The sequence below is a fragment of the Coptis chinensis genome, chromosome 8 (genome assembly GCF_015680905.1).
Source record: "Coptis chinensis isolate HL-2020 chromosome 8, ASM1568090v1, whole genome shotgun sequence".
NCBI lineage: Eukaryota > Viridiplantae > Streptophyta > Magnoliopsida > Ranunculales > Ranunculaceae > Coptis > Coptis chinensis.
Genome location: NC_141463.1, coordinates 28,976,378 through 28,998,099, shown reverse-complemented (window position 1 = coordinate 28,998,099; position 21,722 = coordinate 28,976,378). Strand labels below are relative to the sequence as shown.

Genomic DNA, 21,722 nt, shown 5'->3' with positions numbered 1-21,722 from the left:
CCCAAAGTGGTTTAACCAACCCAGATTTGAGAGGTATGACGGGAAGGGAGATCCCGCAGATCATATTCATCACTTCCGACAGCAGATGCTGTTGTGGCAAGAACCTAGGTATGATGGACTGCGGTGTATGATGTTCCCCGCGAGCTTAAAGGGGGAGCTTTCGACTGGTATTACCGGCTGCCATCGAAGAGCACAAACAATTTCCAAGAGCTAGAGAGAGCGTTCGTGGACCACTTCATACATCAGAAGAAGCGGGTAGTTGATATCACGGCTCTTTCAATGTGAGGCAGAGATCTGCAGAATCGGTGAGAGACTTCTTATGTAGGTTCAAGGCAAAAACACTGATGGTTGAAAACTTGGATGAGAGAACCGCGGTGATCGCTTTCAAAAGAGGGTTGCGCCCGGGGACTAGAGTACATGAGTCCGTGGCAAAGAATGAGATCGCGACGTTACAAGATTTGTATCCCAGGGTGGAGAAATATATACGGTATGAGGATACAATGCAAAAAGAAGCAAAGAGGCTGGGAAAGGCCGTGTTGTCATTAGAAAAAGGGGAGGATCGCGGAAGATACAAAGCAACGGATAGAGGGGGCAGTGGATATCGAGGATACCCTTCGCGTCCCGAGAGGGGGAGGAGCGAAGTTAGTAAAGAGTATAGGGAGAGGAAGCCTTATCGGGAGACGGAAAAGACATCGCTGAACCGTCTGTTAAGCGAGATATTACCGCTGATTCAGAGGATGCAGGGTTTTGAGGGGTCGCGGAACAAACTAGAGGAGATACCAGGTAAGCCGTATTGTGTTTATCATCAGATACAGAACCACGAGATGAATGAATTTTATGCGCTTAAATGGTTAGTGTAGAGGATGATAGGGAAGGGGTTACTGAAGGAGTTCACTATAGAGAAAAGGAAAAATGAGTAGGTACCCGATCAGGGGAGGATACTGGGGACGATCAACGTCATTTTTAGTAGAGAGATATTGAGTCATAACGCCCACCGCGATAGGATCAGGCGGACAGCAAGCATCCAGCAAGTTCATGAAACATCCGGACAGTCGCAACCAGCTCCATGGTCTGCAGCAAAAAGGGGGAGCATAGTGTTCACTGAGGCGGACCTGAAAGCGGTGGACTCTCCGCATGAGGACGCGTTGGTGATCATTATGGTAATGGGTAATTACATGGTCAAAAGGGTGCTAGTGGATTGTGGCAGGGCTGTGGATTTGCTATTCAGGGGGACAATGGAAGAAATGAGGATTGACAGAAAGCAGTTGAGACCATCGCAAACTAATTTGTATGGATTCAATGGGAGCATGACTGAGCCTTTGGGAGAACTCTTGCTCCCGGTGACAACCGAACCGGTGATGGTATTCTCTCAGTTCAAGGTGGTGGACGCTAATTCGCAGTACAACGCCATATTAGGAAGGCGGTGGATCCATGATATGAGGGCGGTACCATCCACTTACTACCAGGTGATTCGATTTCCCACATCAACGGGAATGTACAAGGTTCGCGGTGATCAAGTGGTAGCAAGGAATAGCCATCAAGGGACAGTAAAAAGACTGGTCCGAGGGGATGAAGGAGAGACCTCAAACCCCAGGAAGAGGCAGGCATAGCAATTACAGTGTGCCTCTGCGGAGGTAGGGTGGAGGCGACGGCAGCACCGAAAACTCTTGATGAGATCGAGATAGTGAATTTGGGAGTCGGGGAAGAAGGGAAGTTTACTTCGGTGGGAACCAGTTTACCTGAGGAATGGAAAAACAAGTTGGTACAGTTCCTTTCTGACAACAAGGAAGTTTTTATGTGGACCATAGAGGATGTCACAAGTTTGGATCCAAATTTTGCGTGTCATCGGTTGCACATAAGGGAAGATGCGAAGCCGGTAAAACAGAGATTACGAGGAGTGAGACCGAAGTATGCGGAGGGGATCCACGAAGAGGTAGCAAGATTGAAAGAAGCAGGGATAATACGGGAAGTGGAGTTCACGGATTGGTTGTCTAACATAGTCGCAGTACCAAAAAAGAATGGCAAGGTACGCATGTGCGTCGATTTCACAGATGTCAACTCAGAGTGCCCCAATGACTGCTATCCTATGCCGCGAGTGGACGAGCTAGTGGACCGAACGGCGGGATGTAAAATATTCTCATTCATGGATGCGTCGATGGGGTACAATCAAGTCGCGATGTATGGGCCGGACCAGGAGAAGACAACATTTATAGTGGAAGGGGGTACGTATTGTTTCACCAGAATGCCATTTGGATTGAAAAATACGGGGGCCACTTTCCAGAGATTGGGAGAGAAAATGTTCAAGAGCAAAATTAGGAAGGGAATCGAAATATATATTGATGACATGGTGGAGAAGAGTATGTCGGAGGAAGAGAATTTGGAAGGCCTTAGGGAGACATTTGATATACTGCGAACGCACAATTTGAAGCTTAATCCAGATAAGTGTGCATTCGGGGTAACCACCGGGAAGTTTCTGGGGTACATAGTGAACCATCGGGGAATAGAAGCTAATCCTAAATAGATACGAGCGTTGGTAGAGATGCCTTCGCCGCAGAACGTCAAGAAAGTACAATGGCTAGCTGGTAGAGTCGCAACATTGAACCGGTTCATCTCTAAGTCATCCGATAAGTGTAGACTGCTATACCGACTGTTGAGGAGTACACCGGACTTCGTCTGGACCGCCGAATGTGAGAAAGTGTTTCAAGAGCTGAAGGAATATATGGGCAAGGCACCTTTGCTGTCAAGGCCAGAGTCGGGAGAGAAGTTATACTTGTACTTGGGGGTTACAAAGTACGCGGTAAGCTCAGTGCTGGTTCGAGTGGTAGATAAAGTTGAAAAACTGGTGTACTTCCAGAGTAAAACCTTGTTGGATGCGGAGACCCGGTATATTAGGGTGGAAAAGTATGCGCTGGCGTTGGTGTTCTCGGCATTGAAATTGAAACCATACTTTGACGCGCATACGGTAGTGGTGGTGACGAACCTGCCTCTCAAACAGGCGCTGAGAACATAAAAGTTTGAAAGAATGCTAAAATGGGCAATGATGTTGAGCTCTTATGAAGTTCAGTATCAAATAAGGACTGCAGAAAAGGCGCAAGCAGTGGCTGAGTTTTTGGCAGAATTCCCAGCTGAGGACCCTACGTGGGGGGAGGAGATGGTTATGGAGCCTGAATGTGAGGGGAGCTAGACTTGTTGGATCCGTGGGATAAACGGAATGGATGGAGAGTGTTTGTGGATGGTTCGGCCACGGACACGTGCAATAGAATAGGCGTAGTGGTGGTCACACCCGATAACGACAGGATTGAGTTGTCAATGAAGCTGGGATTCGTGGCAACCAATAATGAAACAGAATACAAGGCGATGATAGCAGGATTAGAAACTGTAGAGGATTTAGGGGTGCACGAACTGATAGTATATTTGGATTCGAATTTGGTGGTTTGCCAAGTAAATGGGGGGTTTGTGGCGAGATGTGCGCGAATGTCAAGATATTTGGAGGTTGTACATAGCAGAGCCGTGAAGTTTTAAAAAATCAGATTCGTTCATTTGGGACGCGGAGAAAACAGACACGGTGATGCCCTGGCTTATGTGACGGCTGCAATACCAGGGTCCGAAGAGAGAACCATACGGGTAAGGAGGCTGGATAAGTCAAGTATAGAGAAGAGGGAGAATGTTTGCAATACCGCGGAAGAGGTGGAGGGATGGATGAAGCCAATCAAACATTTTCTATCCGGGGGCGAGGTGACTGATAAAAAGGAGAGAAGGAAACTGGAACAGACTTTGCAGAGATACATTCTGGTGGAAGGAGAGATGTACCATAAGAATTTTGATGGACCGCTGTTGAGGTGCCTGGGGCCGAGCTTGTCGCAGGAGGTGTTAGCAGAGTTACATGCCGGAGACTGTGAAAGCCATTCGAGAACAACGGCCCACCGACTGTTTACGCAGGGTTATTTCTGGCCTCACATGAAAAGAGACGCGGTGGAGTTTGCCAAGAGATGCGGAAAATACTAAAGGTTTGCTCAGTTAATATTTGCACCCACATAGTCGCTGCATAATGTATCCAGTCTGTAGCCGTTCGCCATGTGGGCCATGGATATTGTAGGTCCACTGCTGATGGCCAGCGGTAAGAGGAGATTCATGTTGGCCGCTACCTATTATTTTACCAAGTGGATAAAGGCCATGGCTCTGCAGCAAGTAAAGGCGGGACATGTGGTTAAGTTTTTGTGGGAAAACATTATATGTAGGTTTGGATTACAACACACCATTATAGCGGACAATAGAACACAGTTCACGGGGTCGAAGGTGAAAGAGTTCTTGCAGGCGTATAATGTGAAGCAGGGATTTTCCGCTCCTTACAACCCAGAGGGCAATGGGCAGGCCAAATCCTCTAACAAAACTATCATGAACAATCTCAAGAGAAAACTAGAGGATCAGAAAAGAGCATAGGCCGATGAATTGAGTCACATGCTCTGGGCTTACTGTACTACACCACGGACTTCCACTAAAGAGACACCTTTTTCGTTAGCATACGGTGTAGAGGCAGTGATCCCTTTAGAGATGGTGGCATCCACGACATGCACCCAGGCGGTCGAAGAGGGGTTAAACTGGGGCATACTGGCTAGAGACTTGAAATTGGTCGAGGAGAGGAGGGACACCGCGTGTATCCGACTGGAAGAATACCACAGACGCCTGCAAAGACAGTATAACAAGTGGTTAAGACCGTGACAATTCCAAGTGGGAGATTTCGTGTTTCGAAGAGTGACTCCAAGCACCAAGAAAGTAGAGGATGGAAAACTGGGGCCAAATTGGGAAGGGCCCTACAAGGTGGAGGATGTGGAGGGGCCGGCACATACAAGTTGCGACCTATGGAGGGAAAACTGATAGAGAGACCGTGGAATGTAAGGATGTTGAAAAGCTTTTATGTTTGAATGTATTACCAATCCGGGGCAAAGGACGTGGCTTATTGCACATACATAATACAATGGCACTTTTGGGAAATGAGTATATTGAATTAGCCCGACAAATCAGACAGAAGGGCAAAGAGACTTGTCCCTACAGGCTTGTCAGCCTTGGGGAGACAGCGGGGGGATGAACCCTTCGCGGACACCATGTCCGAATCAAACTTAGAGGCAAGGGGTTGCCGCTAACAGGCTCGATAGCCTCAGAGGGATAGCAGGGGGGATGAGCCCTTAGCCGACATCATGTCCGAATCAAACGTAGAGGCAAGGGATTAGCCACTAGTAGGGTCAACACCCTCAGAGAGACAGTAGGGGGGATGAGCCTTTCACGGACCTCAGGTCCGAATCAAAACTTGGGGCAAAGAGACTTGCCCCCATAGGCTTGTCAGCATCAGAGAGACAGCGGGGGGATGAGCCCTCGCGGACAGCATGTCCAAATCAAACTCAGGGGCACGGTAAATGGCCCCCCCAGTCAATTCTTTGTCTAAGAAGGTTGGCCAAGAGGACATTCTGGGCAAGGGAGGATTAGTGGAAAAGCAAGAGAGAAAAGTGAAGGAGAACACCATTTACACTTGATTGTATAGAGCAAGAGCTAACAGATTGCAAACAGAGTACAATGCAAATACACAGAAGCTGAGATGATAAAGGAGATAACATAAACTTAAAAGATGGAAGAAAATATCCATAGCATCAAGTGCCCCACCAGGGATAACACGTACAAAACATCAAAAAAGAAACTTCACCAGCAAAGATAAAAACTAGTGTTTAAACAGCGTAAAGAGACAAATATTTTCAAAGTTGAAGGCCATAGCAAGATCAGAGGGCGTCGGAGGGTATTTCCAGAGAGGGGCTATCCACGGCCTATGTGTCTGCGGTTGTGATCGGGGCTTCAACATTACTATCCACCGCTGCACTTTCAATGTGCTCCTTCGTTGCGGTCAGCTCTTCACCTCTAGGGGCATCTTCGGGGAGGTCTGCGGCCGGAGTGGGTGGGTTTTCAGGAAGGAGGCGACCCTCTTTAAGAAGTCGAGCGTGCTTCTCCAAGATCTTCTTGGCCACCCACTTATCGGCTAGGGCCCTAAAATGAAGTTGAAGGGCGGCCATGTCCGTCATATGTTGAGACGCAAGGGCTGTTGCGCTTTCTTGATGTTGCTAGAGGAGGGTAGTGCGCTGCTGACTCAGACGATCATTGACGGTGTCCATATACTTTCCATGGTTTGCTTCCGCAATCCTTAATTCATCCTGGGCCCGATCTTTCTCTAGATTCGGCCTCGAGCTCTGATTGGAGGCGGACACAGAGGGCTTTAAGCCATCAGGACCGTCGCATTCCTTTTCCAAAGCCTCCACCTTGGTCCGGGCACTGAATAGACCGCGAATCATATACGACATGTCCAAACTCACCTGAAAGGAAGAGAGGCAGCAAATCATAAAGGAAATGTGAGAGAGAAAGAGTAGAGGACATAATCAAATACCTTCTCCCAGTTCATATATAAGGAGGTTCGGTGCTGCTCAAAGGTTCTGCCATCAGTGTAGGCCATGTCTTTCGGCAGATGGGAGCCATAGAAGAGAGAGGAAGCTACCGCAGGATTCTCAAGGGCAGAGTCCGCGACAGTAACCCTGCAACTGCGCACCGTGAAGGTCGGGGCAAATGCTGCAGGGGCGGCAAGATGGCCAGAGGAGAGGGCTGTCTCTTTTCATGGCCGACGGGTGGGCTCAGCAGGAGCCTCCGGTTCAGCGGCCCGGGTATTAAGAGTTGATTCCTCGGCGGCAGTGGTTCTTGGCCGCTTGCTGGGTGGCCCATCAGAGGGGACAACGACCGCAACAGGAGAGACCTCCATCACGTCATCTTCATCATCACTGTCAAATAGCTTTACCTTATAGAGATCCATGTCTACGGAGGGAGAGAGCGGAGGAGTGTATTGATCTTCCTAGGAAGTAATGGATTTGTAAGAGGGGAGGGGTTCGCAGTCGACGACGGAGGAGTGGGTCGCTGTGTACAAGGGCAGTTGAGGAGGTGGAGTCTCAGGTAGTGTGGCAACAAGAGCGCTTCTTGGGAGGAGGCGAGGCCCTAGGTTTCCTTTCCTTTGGAGGAGGGGGACGATAAAAGGGCGCAACGAAGCTTGAAAAGTTGTGGAGTGTGGGCACTTCTAGCAAGGGGGTACCGGACGACGGGTAAAGATTTAGATAAGCGGCTTCGGCGGATCCAAGACCGCGGAGCCTTTCGAAGACGGGAGAGATGACACCAAAGTATATGTGGGATTTGGAGTCGGGCCGCCAACCTGCACAAGACAAAATCAGCAAAACCATTAGCAATGGGGGATTCATTGTAAAAATAGAAAGGGGGGTGGTGTTCTGATCGGACTCACCACTAGATTGGAAGGCTAGGTGATTAAGGGTCAGTCCTGCGAGAAGGTCAGCAGATAAAAATTCCTTGAGACATACAACGGGTAATGATGCCACGATTTGTCAGACGAAGTGATACGAAGGACGAAGGATTTCTTTTTAGGGCAGACGCAGAAAGATTGGTACCCCACACTGACATCTTTTGTGCTGGTTTTTATGAAATAATTGGAGACTATATCGTGGCAAGAGATTTTGGGGTCCCCGGACCTATTATAGTAGTTCGCCGCTTACATCACCCTCCAAAAATTCCCAATGCCCTGGCAGTGAGGGATATTGAAGTGGTTGCACACTTTGACATCTAATAGGGAGAGTGGGAGCCGCATCCCAGCAACTATTTGACCAACAGTGACGATAAGGGACCCCGAACGGGGGGGAACCAAATGAGGATAATGGGTGACAGATGACACGTGTTCTATAAATATGTCAGCAGGGACCCCATAGGCAGCCCTAATCACTTTCAAATTAGATATGCGACTTCGAGGAGGGGACGGCAGAGGCTGTATAAATCGGCCAGAAGTAGATGGGACCACAATAGCAGTCACCGGAGGTGGGGAGGCCACCTCCGTGGATCGGGAAGAGGAGGAGGCTTTAGGGTCGGAGGCCGACATCGGAAGAGGAAGAGGAATCGTTTTAGAAGGAAAAGCAAAAGGAGAAGTTTTGAACAATTACTAGGGGAAGAGTCAAAGAAATGCTAAGACAAACAACAAAACTAAAGAAGAAAAATAGAGTAACGAACCTGAACCGAGATACCGGAAATATGAAGCTGGCCGGAGGGTGCACCGAGGGTTGAGCCAAACGGAATGCGTGGATGGGAAGGGGAGTTGTTAACGAGAAAGAGGAGAGGAGTCAGGAGAAAGAGCTAAAATGAAGAAAATGAGGGAGAAGAGAGGAACGGGACTTTAAATAGAGTGAGGGCAAAACCGTAACTACCAAGGTGCGGAAACCGAAGGTACGGCAGATGAACCGGCAGAAGAGGGTCACGTGGAGGTTTATAACCCGAGGAGGGGCGGAATCGACACGCGTGATGAGTGACCTACAACACGCGGGAATACCGATGAAAAGTCAAAAGATATGTCCAGATCATAAAGAATAGTGGGTTCTCGACCCCAGACCTATTAATAAAGGCCGCAGAGTCGAGAAGGGGCATCTGTAGTGGGAGAGTCTGCTACATCATGGGCCAAAGGTAGAATGGGCCCGAGTCCAACCGCGATAGTAGGAACCAGGAGCAGCAAATCCCCTTGAAGGAATAGCTTGGAGCAAGATAAGCAATAGATGCAAGAGTATACTATCGGATCGCGGCATGTAGGTGTATGGAGGCAACCCTACTAGTGGAAGGCAGAGAAGCGATGGATGAAGGGACAGGTGGACAACTGCGATGGAGGAGATAGAGGTATAAAAAGAACAGTGAGAGAGAGAGAAAGGGGAGGAAAGATCATTCAAAGGGAGTGAGACCTAGAAAAGAAGAGAGAGGAGAGTGTAATAGTAAAGTAGCTACAACAATTACCAAGTAAGTTTTTAAGTTTCTATTTTTCATTCTTATAAAATAATAAAATTTCCAGCAACTCCATGACAACTGATTGATCTTCTCTCTAAAATATCTTTACTCCATTAATTAGCATGAGTGCACAACCTTAGTTCTTTGGTGGTGCAGAAACATTTGACTTCCTTATCATGAGGTCTAAAATTGCAATTGGAGTTCTAATTAGAAGTTTCGAATTGGAGTTTCTTCTGCCCATATTTTATGGTTGTGTGACAACTAACAAGTATCACAATCAAATTAGTTGATATAGAATAGTTGAGAATGCTCCCAGTAATCCACGTCAGCCCCCTTTTTTTTCTGAGGTGGACACCTCAGTTTTTTATAAAAGTTCGGCATAAAAACAGGCTCACGCCCAATTTTGGGAACTATTCGCGTTAACAACCTTAATAAAAAATAAAAAAAAACCTTTGTCAAAACTCAAAACCCCACCCCGACTTTTACCAAAAAATAATAATAATAATAATAATCCAAAATTGTTCGCTAACCCAAAAAAATAAAAATCTCTATGAGCAAAACCTCCCAAAAAAAAAAAAAAAAAAAAAGACTTAAAAAATAGGTATCACTGTGTAGAGCTTAACCGTTGGCAACCAAAATGTAGAGTGAGTGCGAGAACGAAAGCGACAAAGCGTTGAAACATCAAATTTGTTAATATTCAAAGTGTGTCAATATGTAGTCTATGGAAGGCTGGAAGCACAAGTCAGCAAGGCACACTGTCAATATCTTTCAAAGAGGCATGCGGTATAGATGTCATCCAATTAGGCACTTTTTTGTGTCGTGTGGTATAATATGCTTATTGACTACACATTTAATATTAATTCTTTGGAATAGAGGATTGTACTTCCCCATTGAAGGAATGTTCGGAATTTTCCATTGTTGTTTTCTCTGAGTGATAAATTGTATGTTTTTAATTTTCATGGTTGTTCTCTTGCTTTGCTGAAGTAAAAAAATCACCCTTAAACCATCTGACTGATCCTAACTAACCGGTAAATTTTGGGGCAAGAAATCGTCCATATGGGCAGATGTATCATGGACTTTTAAAGAAATCAATTACAGGCATCACTGGGTAATTGCAGATGGTTCTCATAATAGACCTTTGGAGGGATTACTGGGGAGGTCATCAAGTCTCTTGACAACAAGGACCCCACCTGATCTCAATTCAAACAGAAGGATGCAGATGAAGAAGCCGTGTTTCGTCACTGCCGGTATTTATTTTATCTTTTCCCTCCTTTAGTAACAAGTAACCAACCACTTTATGAGCATTTTAACACCCTATCTTTGCACCTTACTATTTTTTAAGAAAAACTGCGTATGTCTTTGACTATTGAAACTATTTTAATCATAGATTGATTAGTAAAAATGAGGACTCTCAAAGTAGACGATGCAATTGTTATTGTTATTGATGACACAATATAGAGAACGGAAAAAACGAATTTGGAGCAAGCGATGGATAACCAAGTCCAGGTTAGTTGATAGGATCTGTTGGACATATGGTTATCGCATGGTAGTAAAACATTGTCACACACTTAAATAGTAGCTCTCATGTGATCACCCAATGTTACTAAAACTCCAGGTCGACCATTCCGTAAACCTGACAGTCAAATTCATGAAGATCAAGAGTTCATGTTTCCACATAACGCGATAGTAATCAATTTCAAATTTCGGCTCATGGGAAACACAAACATCTTCTGTTGCAACAGTAAAATGTCCACTCCAAAGACTGCGAATCAGGGGAAGAACAATAATTAAAAGGTGAGTGCATTAGAAACTGAATTCCTATAGCAGATGGGAATGAAGTAATATTTTTGTGGAGTTAGTGTTGGAATTTCTAAGTGTATTTCGAAATACTTGTGAGTGTGTGCAAAGTGGAGGAGATGAACCATATGTGTTCTCTCCACTTTAGTGCATAGTAGATAGTCCCACATTGGTTATCCACCACATCGGGTGGTTCAGGCCCGCTTTGGGCTTCTTGTTGTGGGTAGTGGTTTGACCAATAAAATTTAAACTTGTTTTGCCTTTTTCTCGCAAAGCAAAGAAGTTTCAAATTGTTCTATTAGGAGTTGGTCTCTTCCTCCTAACCTCTATAAATAGGACTTTGGAGTCCATAGAGTGAATAGACTTGATTAGAAACTCAACTCGCAGAAAACGTAAAAAACTCAAACCAAATTTTTTCTTCTTTCTTCCCCGGCCACCGCCAGAGAGAGTTATATTGTCATTGCTTCTAGAGGGTAGTCCGTTCTAAAGTGCAAAGTCAAAGTCAGCCGCTTAACCATTGAATCCTCGTGAGGAAGACGCCATCGCTGCCTTTCTCGCACCATTGGAAGGGGCTTAAATCTTTCCTTAAGGACGCCTTAATCCGCTACTTGGTTATTCCCGATTCCATCGCCGTCCTTGTTTCTTTATTGCTATTGTTCCTTCGCTCTACTTTAGTTGCCGTGTTCATACAACTATTCTAACAATCTTAAGGAAAGAGTTTTGTAGTAGAACAAAGGAGAGTGCTTTAATACGACAATCAAAAGATAAGTCTTTTACTTTGAGTTATTGTTTGTGTTATTGGGTTATGACTTTAGAAATTTTATAATAATTTCATTTTTGGTAGGGAAACCAATTAAAGATTGAATATTTATTGATCTTTTGTGGTTTATCAAACCCTATATGGTTGTAGACCTTTCTCCTACGTTTGTGGTAGTCAAATATGAGATTTCTATCAAGAAAAACGTCAAAGTTCGTCTTTTGACAGCTGCGTCACTCGCTACGAAACTGCTATAACTTTCAGCTCAGAGCTCGGTTTTGCAATCCGCTTCTTGTGTTGGATAGCTGATTCAAAGAGCTTTCCAGTGGTATAAGGCTTGATACCCAATTCGTCCTGAGCTGGTTCAGAATTACAGTTCTTTTGAACTGTTTTTTTCTAGAAGGAGGAAAATATGGTAATCCGATTTTTCAATCGGTTAGGTATCGTATTCTTTCACTCTTTGCAATTCTTTTGGTTTGATTATATGGTGATATTCTTGCCTTGAGTTGCATGCTAGTTTTCTTAGGAGGGAAATCCTAAGCTTAAACTTTTTAATAATCTAGTCAACAAATTATAATGTTTTATCAATCGAGGAATTAATTGGTGTGACTAGAAGTAGTTTGATATTAATTTTCTTTGTACATATGTAGATGTATGTAGATGGTCTAAGAGAGACCTTAAGATAGTTAATATCAACCACACTCAAATCTTGGATAGTAATTATAATGTATTCAATGCATAATTGCTTACCTTTATTGAGTGAACGTGTTGTTAGACGATGGTTATAATTGTACTATTGTGAAAATACATGTTAGATGAAGTAACTTGTAGCTTATATCCAATAAATCATATGTTAAAGTTGTGTAGCATGCTAGTTTTGGATATTAATCATCGTGGATTTGCTTTGAACTTGATGATAGTTTATTGGTAAATTTTTCTAGTTGAAGACATTAATGGGTTGAGCCATTAGATGTTGTGGTAGTACTTGAGGGTATTCTATCTTACTTGAGCTCATGTAAAAAGAGGAGGTGGAGTCCCCTTGTTTTGCATATTCAAAGGGCTAGATTTGCTTAAATATCGTGATACTTTTTTTGTGAGGGGGTACAGCTTAAAGTTTACTTTTTCCTCAACCTATGATATGATATTAACCATGTTTGGCATGAATGCATTATTTAACATAGGCATGAAGTTTAACCATGTCATATATTATTAAGTAATGAGTATCGTTGTTTCACGAGAGGAAACAATATGGGAAACAATCATATCCTCCTAAACCTAATTTAGTCAAGGAGATGTAAGGTTATGGATTGTCTTCTTAGACAATATCCTCCATGACAATTTTAGACAAAAAGAGATGTAACGCCAGGATTGTCTTATTAGGCATTATCCTCCTATGACTATGGATAAATAGCTAAGGTGATGTACAAGTGTGTGGATTGTCTCCCTATGATAGTTGGAATGTTGAATGATGAAAAGAAGGATGATAATGATATTATCTCGGGTAAAACCCTTTTCATCTGATTCTTCTATTCTTTAAGATTCATTAGAATCTTTTGTGGATTTCCTTCATATAGATAACATGAACATAATATGACTATGTTTATATGATCCGTAATCATAGACTTGAGTAAAAGTATATTCTTGTCATAAGAGTGCATTTTATTGTTGTTGTTTCTTTTAGTGTTTGTAGCGGTATAATGTGTTTTGCATGTAAGTTTGATTAGGTTGAGTAACCATTGAACTGTGGGGGGTGGTGACCCATATGCATAATACTGTTTTACCATAGTTCATCTCACAAGATAATTGGAAAGACACTGAACTACAAAGTATGGAAAGGTCTTGGGCCTATCCAAAAATGGTTCAAAATGTGGGGGGTGTCTTGCCAAGGCTATTGTGAATGAATCTAAAAGAAGTCTTTTTGAGACCTAGAATTATCTAGTAGATATTCATTGGTGAAACTCATAATAGTGATGTTTGTTTTCAGTTGTCATGAGTGATAACAATTTTGTAGATACCACACTATTATTGAATGTCTTATATGCTAATTTTATTTGAGGTTGTGCTTTCTCGAGAAATCGCATAGAGTGGTTGAATGTTCATAATGAACTGCATAAGATAATCCCATTATTTCTGCACAAGAAATTTGGAAGACTATCAATGAGTATTTCCACCATTCACGGTGATGATGTTTATATGTTTCTTGAGGAAGATTCATTAACCTATAAGGAAGTTGTCTGTCTATGAGAAGTGTCCTTTTTGAAGGATACAACTCCTCTAAACTGGACTCTTGATTTATTGGGGATCTATAGGTTGAATTGGATCTTCAAAAGAAAACTAAAACGTGATAGTTGTATTGCAACATACAATGCTAATAATAATAGCCAAGGGGTTTCAATCAGAAACAAGATTTATACTATTTTGAAACCTTGCTCATATAACTAGAATTTCTTCTACAGAATTCTAAAGACTCTAGTTGAGTAGTTGTGCGGAACTACAATACCAAGTAGTACCGTGATGAAATAAGGTATACAATTTAGTTAAATCTTTGTATGAGTTGATTCAAGCCTATAAATGGCATGAGCAATTCAACAACATATTAGTGTCATATGGATGTCAAAGCACCGTTGTTGATAAAAAAAAATGTGTACTTTCTTTAGAGCAAAGCAAGACATATATGTTAATCTCTCTTTGTTTAGATGATTTAATATCATGAGTGCTAGCATTGAGAATGTGTATGAGATGAGAGAAATTCTATTTGAAAAACATCATAAACCGCCATTGAAAATGATAGTTTATTATGTTGTTAAACTCATTTCTCAGAATTGCTATATTCAGTTGTCAAGATGTTGACGTTTGAATATGGTTGAAAGCACAAACGTACCTTAAACCGGACCGCCGGATGGTATAGGGAATTTCGGCACTTCTGAGAATTGAATGACTGGTGAATATAGGAATTAAAACTCATGTTGGTCTCATTATATTGTTATAACACTTAGTAGAAATATTTTCATTGAAAAGTATGGGTATTATGATAGTAAGCATGTGTTAACACCTTTTGTGGCAAATATCCATCTTATGAAAAATAATCTCCTCAGGTTTTCTCATACTAAATATGTCAATATCAATGGTAGCCAATTGTACTTGATGGATAATGTATGTGAGACATGACATTGCCTACATTAATGGCATACCGAGATGATAACCCATTGTGTCCTTATAAGGAACTTTGATGTATATTGTCGATTATCCAAGTACTATAGCAGAGCCATTGATTATGGGCGATATTTAGTAGATTTCCATCATTGTTAGAAGGTAATATGTTATAAACCGGATCCAAGAATGTTTATGTGTTTACCTTTGGTGGAAATTGAGTGTCTTGGATATCATCTAAGCTAATCGCCTTTAGAAAAGGCATGTGATGATCTTTGAGTTGGGTTAGCAACCTCTTGGCAAATCTTCCCATTGGCTCTAAAACAACCTCTGATGTGTATATGCTTTGCAAAACCGCCTCATTGCAATAGCTAAGACATGTTATCTTATGTGCAATGGGAAAAGAATACATGTAAGTTGAGATATAACTTAATCGCCACCGCTAGAGATTATGTTAGGTTGGACTTAGTTTGGCCACATGTTTAACCGCACCACACTTCTTTGGAGGCAAGTGGTTATATCGTCGAGGGGGATGGGACTTTTGCCTTTAGATAGAGGGCTTACAATCGACGGCAACCCCACCTATGTGATTGGAGATCCCATGAATTAGGTTCAAAGGAAAAACAAGTCACCTCGCCGCCCCGGTATGCTATTGTCTTTCTTTGAGACGCCCCACCCTATGACTAGATAGCATTATTGTATACTTTGTATAACTTGAATAGCAATGAGAAAAGGATGAGTTATTTTACTCTTAATGGAATCCATAGTCCATTATTTTTATAAGATAGTGTATTTTAACCGCTATGTACACTTGATGGATATCCACCTACGTGAATGTAGAACCTGGTCGGTTCTTATGAGTATTCGTGCAAGTACTCTGTGAGCATTCACATAACACGCATGCAGCAAGGGGCCAAAAACGCAACACCGCTGGTAATCGTGCATATAAATGAAAGAGCAATGTGGGTGCATGTCCTCTATTTTACTACAAGGGAATGTTGGTTCAAAGATTTTTAATCCACCACTTTCACGTATTATAAGACATGTTACCCTATGACTTTCAAGCCCGAAAAGCACCAAGATCTTATGCATTGTTTTTCGATTCTCTCGCATTTCGTTAACCCTTTTCTTTTGTAATATCCTATTCCAAAATAGTGGGGACTATTAGTATTTTGAAATAGTGGGGGATTGTTGGAATTTCTAAGTGTATTTCAAATACTTGTGAGTGTGTGCAAAGTGGAGGAGATGAACCATATGTGTTCTCTCCACTTTAGTGCATAGTAGATAGTCCCACATTGGTTATCCACCACATCGGGTAGGTTCGGGCCCGGGCTTGGGCTTACATCATTGTGGGTAGTGGTTTGACCAATAGCCTAAACTTGTTTTGCCTTTTTCTTGGCAAACAAGTTTCAGTTGTTCTATTAGGAGTTGGTCTCTCTTCCTCCTAACCTCTATAAATAGGACTCCGCGGAGTCCATAGAGTGAATAGACTTGATTAGAAACTCAACTCGAGAAACGTAAAACTCAAACCAAATTTTCTTCTTCTTCTTCTTCACCGCCGCCGCCCGAGAGTTATATTGCCGTTCTAGAGGGTAGTCCGTTTCTAGTGCAAAGTCAGTCAAAACCATTGAATCCACGTGAGGAAGACGCCATCGCTGCCTTTTCTCGCACCATTGGAAGGGGGCTTAAATCTTTCCTTAAGACAGCCTTTAATCCGCTACTTTGGTTATTCCCGCCATCACCGTCCTTGTTTCTTTATTGCTATCGCTCTCCTTCGCTCTTCTTTTAGTTGTTTGTGTTCATACAACTATTCTAACACTTAGTACCTCAAAGTTCAAAAATATTGTTGTCGATATATTATAATAAATATTGAAACTGATGACCAAGGGTTGGCTATGCAGATCACTGAAACTGGCGAACTGGAAAGTAGTTGTCTTAGATAATTATAGTGACTGTGCATGAACCACCATTTACTGTGATGAATAATCTGTATGGACACAGTTAAATGTTGTTCTTGGCTCGAGTATATGTGATGTTAACTATAAAAAAAAAATCAGGAAAGTCAACTTTAATTGAAGATGTAGTGTTATTATTCCAAAGATCTAAGAAGACATTTGACATATCAGGAACACTTGACACGTTTGCCTCTCACCACCAATATTTTCACTAAAACCTAAGGTGACTAGCGACGTTTATTAGTTCCACACTTCCACCCTTGGGGAGACGATCTGCCCTCTACAAGTAATTCAACCCTTGCAGAGACGATTATTCAACATACCAAAAAAAAAATGAAACATATTATTTACAATGTGCTTGGGATTTAGTATTTTATTATGGGATCCAGAAGCTGGAAAACTATGACTAGAACGTAATGCTCAAACGTTTTTAATTGGGAAATGGGGTTCAACTAATTCATCAAAGGGTTAAGAACTTAATATCAAGAACTTACTTTGTACGGGCCAAAGAAGAAATCAACGTATTAATAGCAGAGTCTATATATTTGGTATTTTTGAGATAGACATGTCTATACTCAAGCTGATTAGCAAGGATAGTTTAAGAAAATACTGATCACTATATGACCGGAAAGAAAAGTTTATACTACATACAGGATACAAAATTTAGTTATTTTCATATCTGCCAGTTTCTTATGGTTGTACTTACCACTTACCGTGTTTTGCACTTTTATTTTCTTATTTCTATGTCTACGATAAGCAACTTTATCATGGACGCAAGTGATTCTCACATCTCCTGCTTCAAGAGGATAGTGACCTGTAGAAATTACATAAGCAATTTGTCATCAGTGGTGTGTTGACCGAAACTGAATTCTGGGCAACAAGAAAGGAGTTGCTTGCTGCTGATGTCAGAAAGGCTCCAAAACAACAAATGGGATTTGATTTAAAAGTGCTATGATTGCAGATGTCAGACCATTGACTGATGGTCAGAGCAACAAAGTCACATTTAACTTTACCCCAGAGACCATCCATCCGATTTTTGCTGAAAAACCAACGGTTCACAAGGCATATCTGAATTTTGTTCCTCGCAAGATGTCAGAAATGAACTTTTGGACCAAATATTGTCGCGCAGAATATCTGCTTAGGACAAGAAATGTTGTTGCAGCAGCAGCAGAAGCTGCTGAAGATTAGGAGCTTGCTGTTTTTCTTAAGCATGATGAAATATTGGCAAATGAAGCTCGCCGGAAGCTTAGACGAGTTGATCCAACCTTAGACATGGAAACTGATCAAGGTGATGATTACATGCATCTTCCGGATCATGGAATTCTTCATAATTTGTAAGTATCAACTGGATTGTACATTGGCAAAAATTCAGTTGTAGATCCTTTAAAGTGTTTGTTAAATATTGGTACCCTAGCAAACCAAACTACGTAATAATAGTGACAAAATGTCAGGATTGCTAATACTATGATGTACTTCATATATGCAGTCTTGCTCAGATCAATGAAACTTTCCAAATGAAGATGGTAGTATACATAAGAGTGAATCTCCTCTGACCACAGAGAGTTTAACTTGAACATACTGAGGTTAATAAGTTATGTGATTACAAGTCACATACTATAAAACCCGGTAACGTACAGTAGAAATTACATCAGAACAAAATAAATCTCCACATAGCAGAACCTTGAATATGATTTTAGTGTGAGTGTTACTGTGTTAGCAAGTTCGCTCAGAGATTTGTGCCGAGTTCCCCGTAAGGCCATAATGTCGCATAGATGCCTGAGCAACTAGAGCCAGATCCTGAAACCAATAGTGCCCTACTGCCTGGAGCAATGGACATCCATTCCATTCCAAACAGGAATGGACTTCAGTCAATATAATTAAGAGTCAAAATTAAGTCAATATAACTTAAAGATGTCTTTGCTAACACTGTTGTATATGAATTAAGAGTCACAGTGGCGAACTCATGATTCAGGTGGATTCTAAATTTTGTATGGAATTGCATATGAAATTCATTGAATTTGTGTCCGTTAAGATATTGATTTTCTTTATTTTTATTTTTATTTTTTCGCGTTGGTAGAAAAAGGCAAATTTTCTTATTATTGGTTCGTGAATAGCTAGAATGTGTTACCTAAAATTTGTACGTGTTTGGGTCATGCCCAGAATATGATAATGCCACTATTTCAACAATAATAAGATAAATCAGTGGAGTTCATCTCTGTGATAAGTAATTTTGTTCACTCTTTGTTAATTATCATATTTGTTTATATTACTCACAACACGTTATTGAATCATTATTTTATTAACTCATGAAACTGAGCTTGCAATTAGATAATGATGTTATGTGCGTGGTTCGTTTGTGGAAGTAAGAGCTTAGATATTTCCGAAATGCATTGCTCTAAGATTTATATATAACTGATAAAAATGATGTATCCAAGAAATCGATAGCTCATCAATCTACAATAATACACAACAAATTTTATATTGTACTAAGATGTTTAAAATCATTCGTTCTAGAAGAGCTCCAACAACTCGATTGCCAATGGATTTTGATTAGGCTTTTGATCTCTTTTTTTCAGTTCATTGGTTTGACAAAAGCATTTATTTCTAAGTTCATTATAATTTCTCTTGGTGGTTCATCTCTGCTGTGATTATCAAAGGTTTTGGTTCATTGTTTCATCATTTTATATACCACGGAATTTAAATTAGTGAGAATGTTTTGTGTTGTGATCAGTAATCCTCTACCAATTGAATTTGACAAGCAAGCTTTGGCATGGGTCTTCCTAATGTAGTAGTGCTTTCACTTCTTGAAGGTATGTGTTAGAAACTGGCATAAGAGCACTTCAACCCCATATTAAATTGCCTGGCACTCTAGATTGCATATGGATAATGAGAATTTCTTACACATGGATGATGGAGCTTGGTATGGTACTTTAAGAATTAACAATTTAAGTAGCAAGCATGTAAATTTGTATACTAGAATGTGATTAGTGACCACTTTACTTAAATATTTGTTTTCTTCATTGCATGAATTACTACTTAATAGAGATGCATTTGGAAGTAACTCTTAAGCAGTCTAAGATGCCATCTTATTTCCAATGAGTCTGTGTCCTACATGTCAAAGTTTTGTTACTTCTACTCTTTTTATTTCTAACAAGGTTTGTATATGCTCAATTTTTCTCTTTTCACGTTATTGTATATTTCATAAATGAGTTGGCTGGGTTTTGCATTATATCATGGAGATAGTCATAACTCTGATAATTTTCTTAGATGCAGCGGAAAAACTTTACCATAAAAAGAGGTTGTTGAATGTAGAACTAATCAAACAAAAGTGATGCAGAAACAATGATATCGAGCTTTTGAAGATGACATTTAAATCTTTAGTTGACGGCTATCTGGTAACGCTTTTGATCAAGCATTTGATTTTGATAAATTTGAATTTGTGTTCTCTGGTAATGGTGGACTAGATTCTTATGGCTGGGTGTTAGTTTTGGTATTCCTACTTTAGCAATGGGCAGTGCAGTGATTACATTTTTCTTTTTGGGTTCTCCATTATACTGGTTCTAAAAGCCAAGTACGGTGGCAATTTTTCCCTTCGAATCACCAGTAAGCCCGAGTTTTCTTCTTTTATATATAATTTGATTGATTACCCTCTACATAGTTTTTTCAATAATATATTTTCCTTTTTTTGTTTGTTTGTTTGTTTGTTTGTTTTTTTTTTTTTTTTTTTTTTTGCCAATTAGCAACCAACAGTTGTTATCTACTTAAGCAAAAATGAAAACCAATCATGAACAACATGTATATCATTATATGTGTTGCTGTATTTTATGACTTTCTGTTATACATTATCATGTTTATTTTTCGAAAAAACCTTTGGTTAGGATCAAGCTTGCTGTAGTTTATGCCTACAAGAAGTTTATTGAGAAGGGAAATTATTGGTCATAGACCTTTGAAACAAAGCATCGTAGACAGAGGGGATTATGGTGGCTTTTGCACTGTAAAATTATTTGGTGGTTGTTAGTTATTGTCTGATCGATAGCTCTTGAGGTTTGAAGTTAGTGACTAAGGTTAAAGGCCATAGAAAAGATTGCATCAGTGAAATATATTTCCCTATGCCACTACCTTATTAAGTAAAATATAATTCTCTCTATTCAGTATTTAATCTATGCTTCCCATGTAAATATTTTGAGTCTACTATGTTAATAAGGCTAGGATAAGGAAATATAATGGCCAAAATAGTGGCCAAAAATTGTTGGATCTTTACGTACTAAATTAAATCGAGGGGTTGGAAGAGACTTGGCAACTTTATTTGCATATTTGTTCAAGTATCAATTCTTCAATAAGGTAGGTCCTATCATGTCTTATTGCTTAGTAGGAATGATATAAGAGCTCGGGTACGTGTCACAGCCATCAGACTCCACTAAAGGCCGGTACAATGAATAATTTTGTTAGTGTATACCAAAACCAAGATATTTTATCAAAGAAGTTTTGGGGAGTCGCATATTGTCGAGTTGTTAAAAGCACAAACGAATCTAATCTTGCCCACCCAGGTTGAAGTGCAGAGAAGCTATAGTTTCAATAGAGTTGCCTTGCCAGTGTATACATTCTTCAGAAACAATAGTGCTTATTTATGAAATTTATGAAAAAGAGAAATAGGCGATTGGCAAACGTGATTAAGCAATGGCAGCGGAGGCTTTAGGAAGGACCTTGATAGAAGTGGCCTAAACTAAGGCCGAGTGTTTAGAAGCTTAATTGGATTGCTCGAACTCTTAACTGAAATGTCTCGATTTTTCTATGAATAGAAGAATAATATTATTTTCTTGTTTTTTCCTTGGTAAAGTGACATTGCATCACATCTTTAATAGTAATGACTACTTATTTCTCAATCAATTATGGTGTACGTATTGTTTAGAAAAATGTTACAATGAGAAAGAAAGAAGGCTTGGCTGATTATCGATGTTTTTCGGAACCAAACCTTCCAGAAGTAGATCTCACAAGATAATATATTTATAATATTAAGGTTTCTCTACTGGAGCTCCCGAAGTTGAAGCGGAGTAGATGAGAGAGTATGGGACTCAGGGACTCAGTATGCAAGATGTCCTTTTTCTTGCGAATGACATAAATGTAGGTCATTTTCCATTGTTTCCCAATGGTCGTTTCTCCACTAGATGGCATCTTAGTTTCTACAATCTATGACAGTTTCAGACTTCAATTAA

At 40.8% G+C, this 21,722-nt stretch overlaps 1 protein-coding gene and 1 pseudogene across 1 annotated transcript; both read left to right on the top strand.

The window, feature by feature from the left end:
- Window positions 1-1,163: 1,163 nt before the first annotated feature.
- LOC147480966 (uncharacterized) lies at window positions 1,164-1,610 on the top strand. The gene has a single exon (XM_086578794.1). It carries the CDS (start codon window positions 1,164-1,166, stop codon window positions 1,608-1,610), a length of 447 nt encoding a protein of 148 aa, XP_086434920.1.
- A 15,692-nt stretch (window positions 1,611-17,302) lies between these two features.
- LOC147480965 (general transcription and DNA repair factor IIH subunit TFB1-1 pseudogene) lies at window positions 17,303-17,971 on the top strand (annotated as a pseudogene).
- Window positions 17,972-21,722: the final 3,751 nt, after the last annotated feature.

Bases quoted from the DNA above. Each gene is read 5' to 3' on its own strand.
- LOC147480966 (XM_086578794.1), top strand. From the start codon at position 1,164: ATGGGTAATTACATGGTCAAAAGGGTGCTAGTGGATTGTGGCAGGGCT.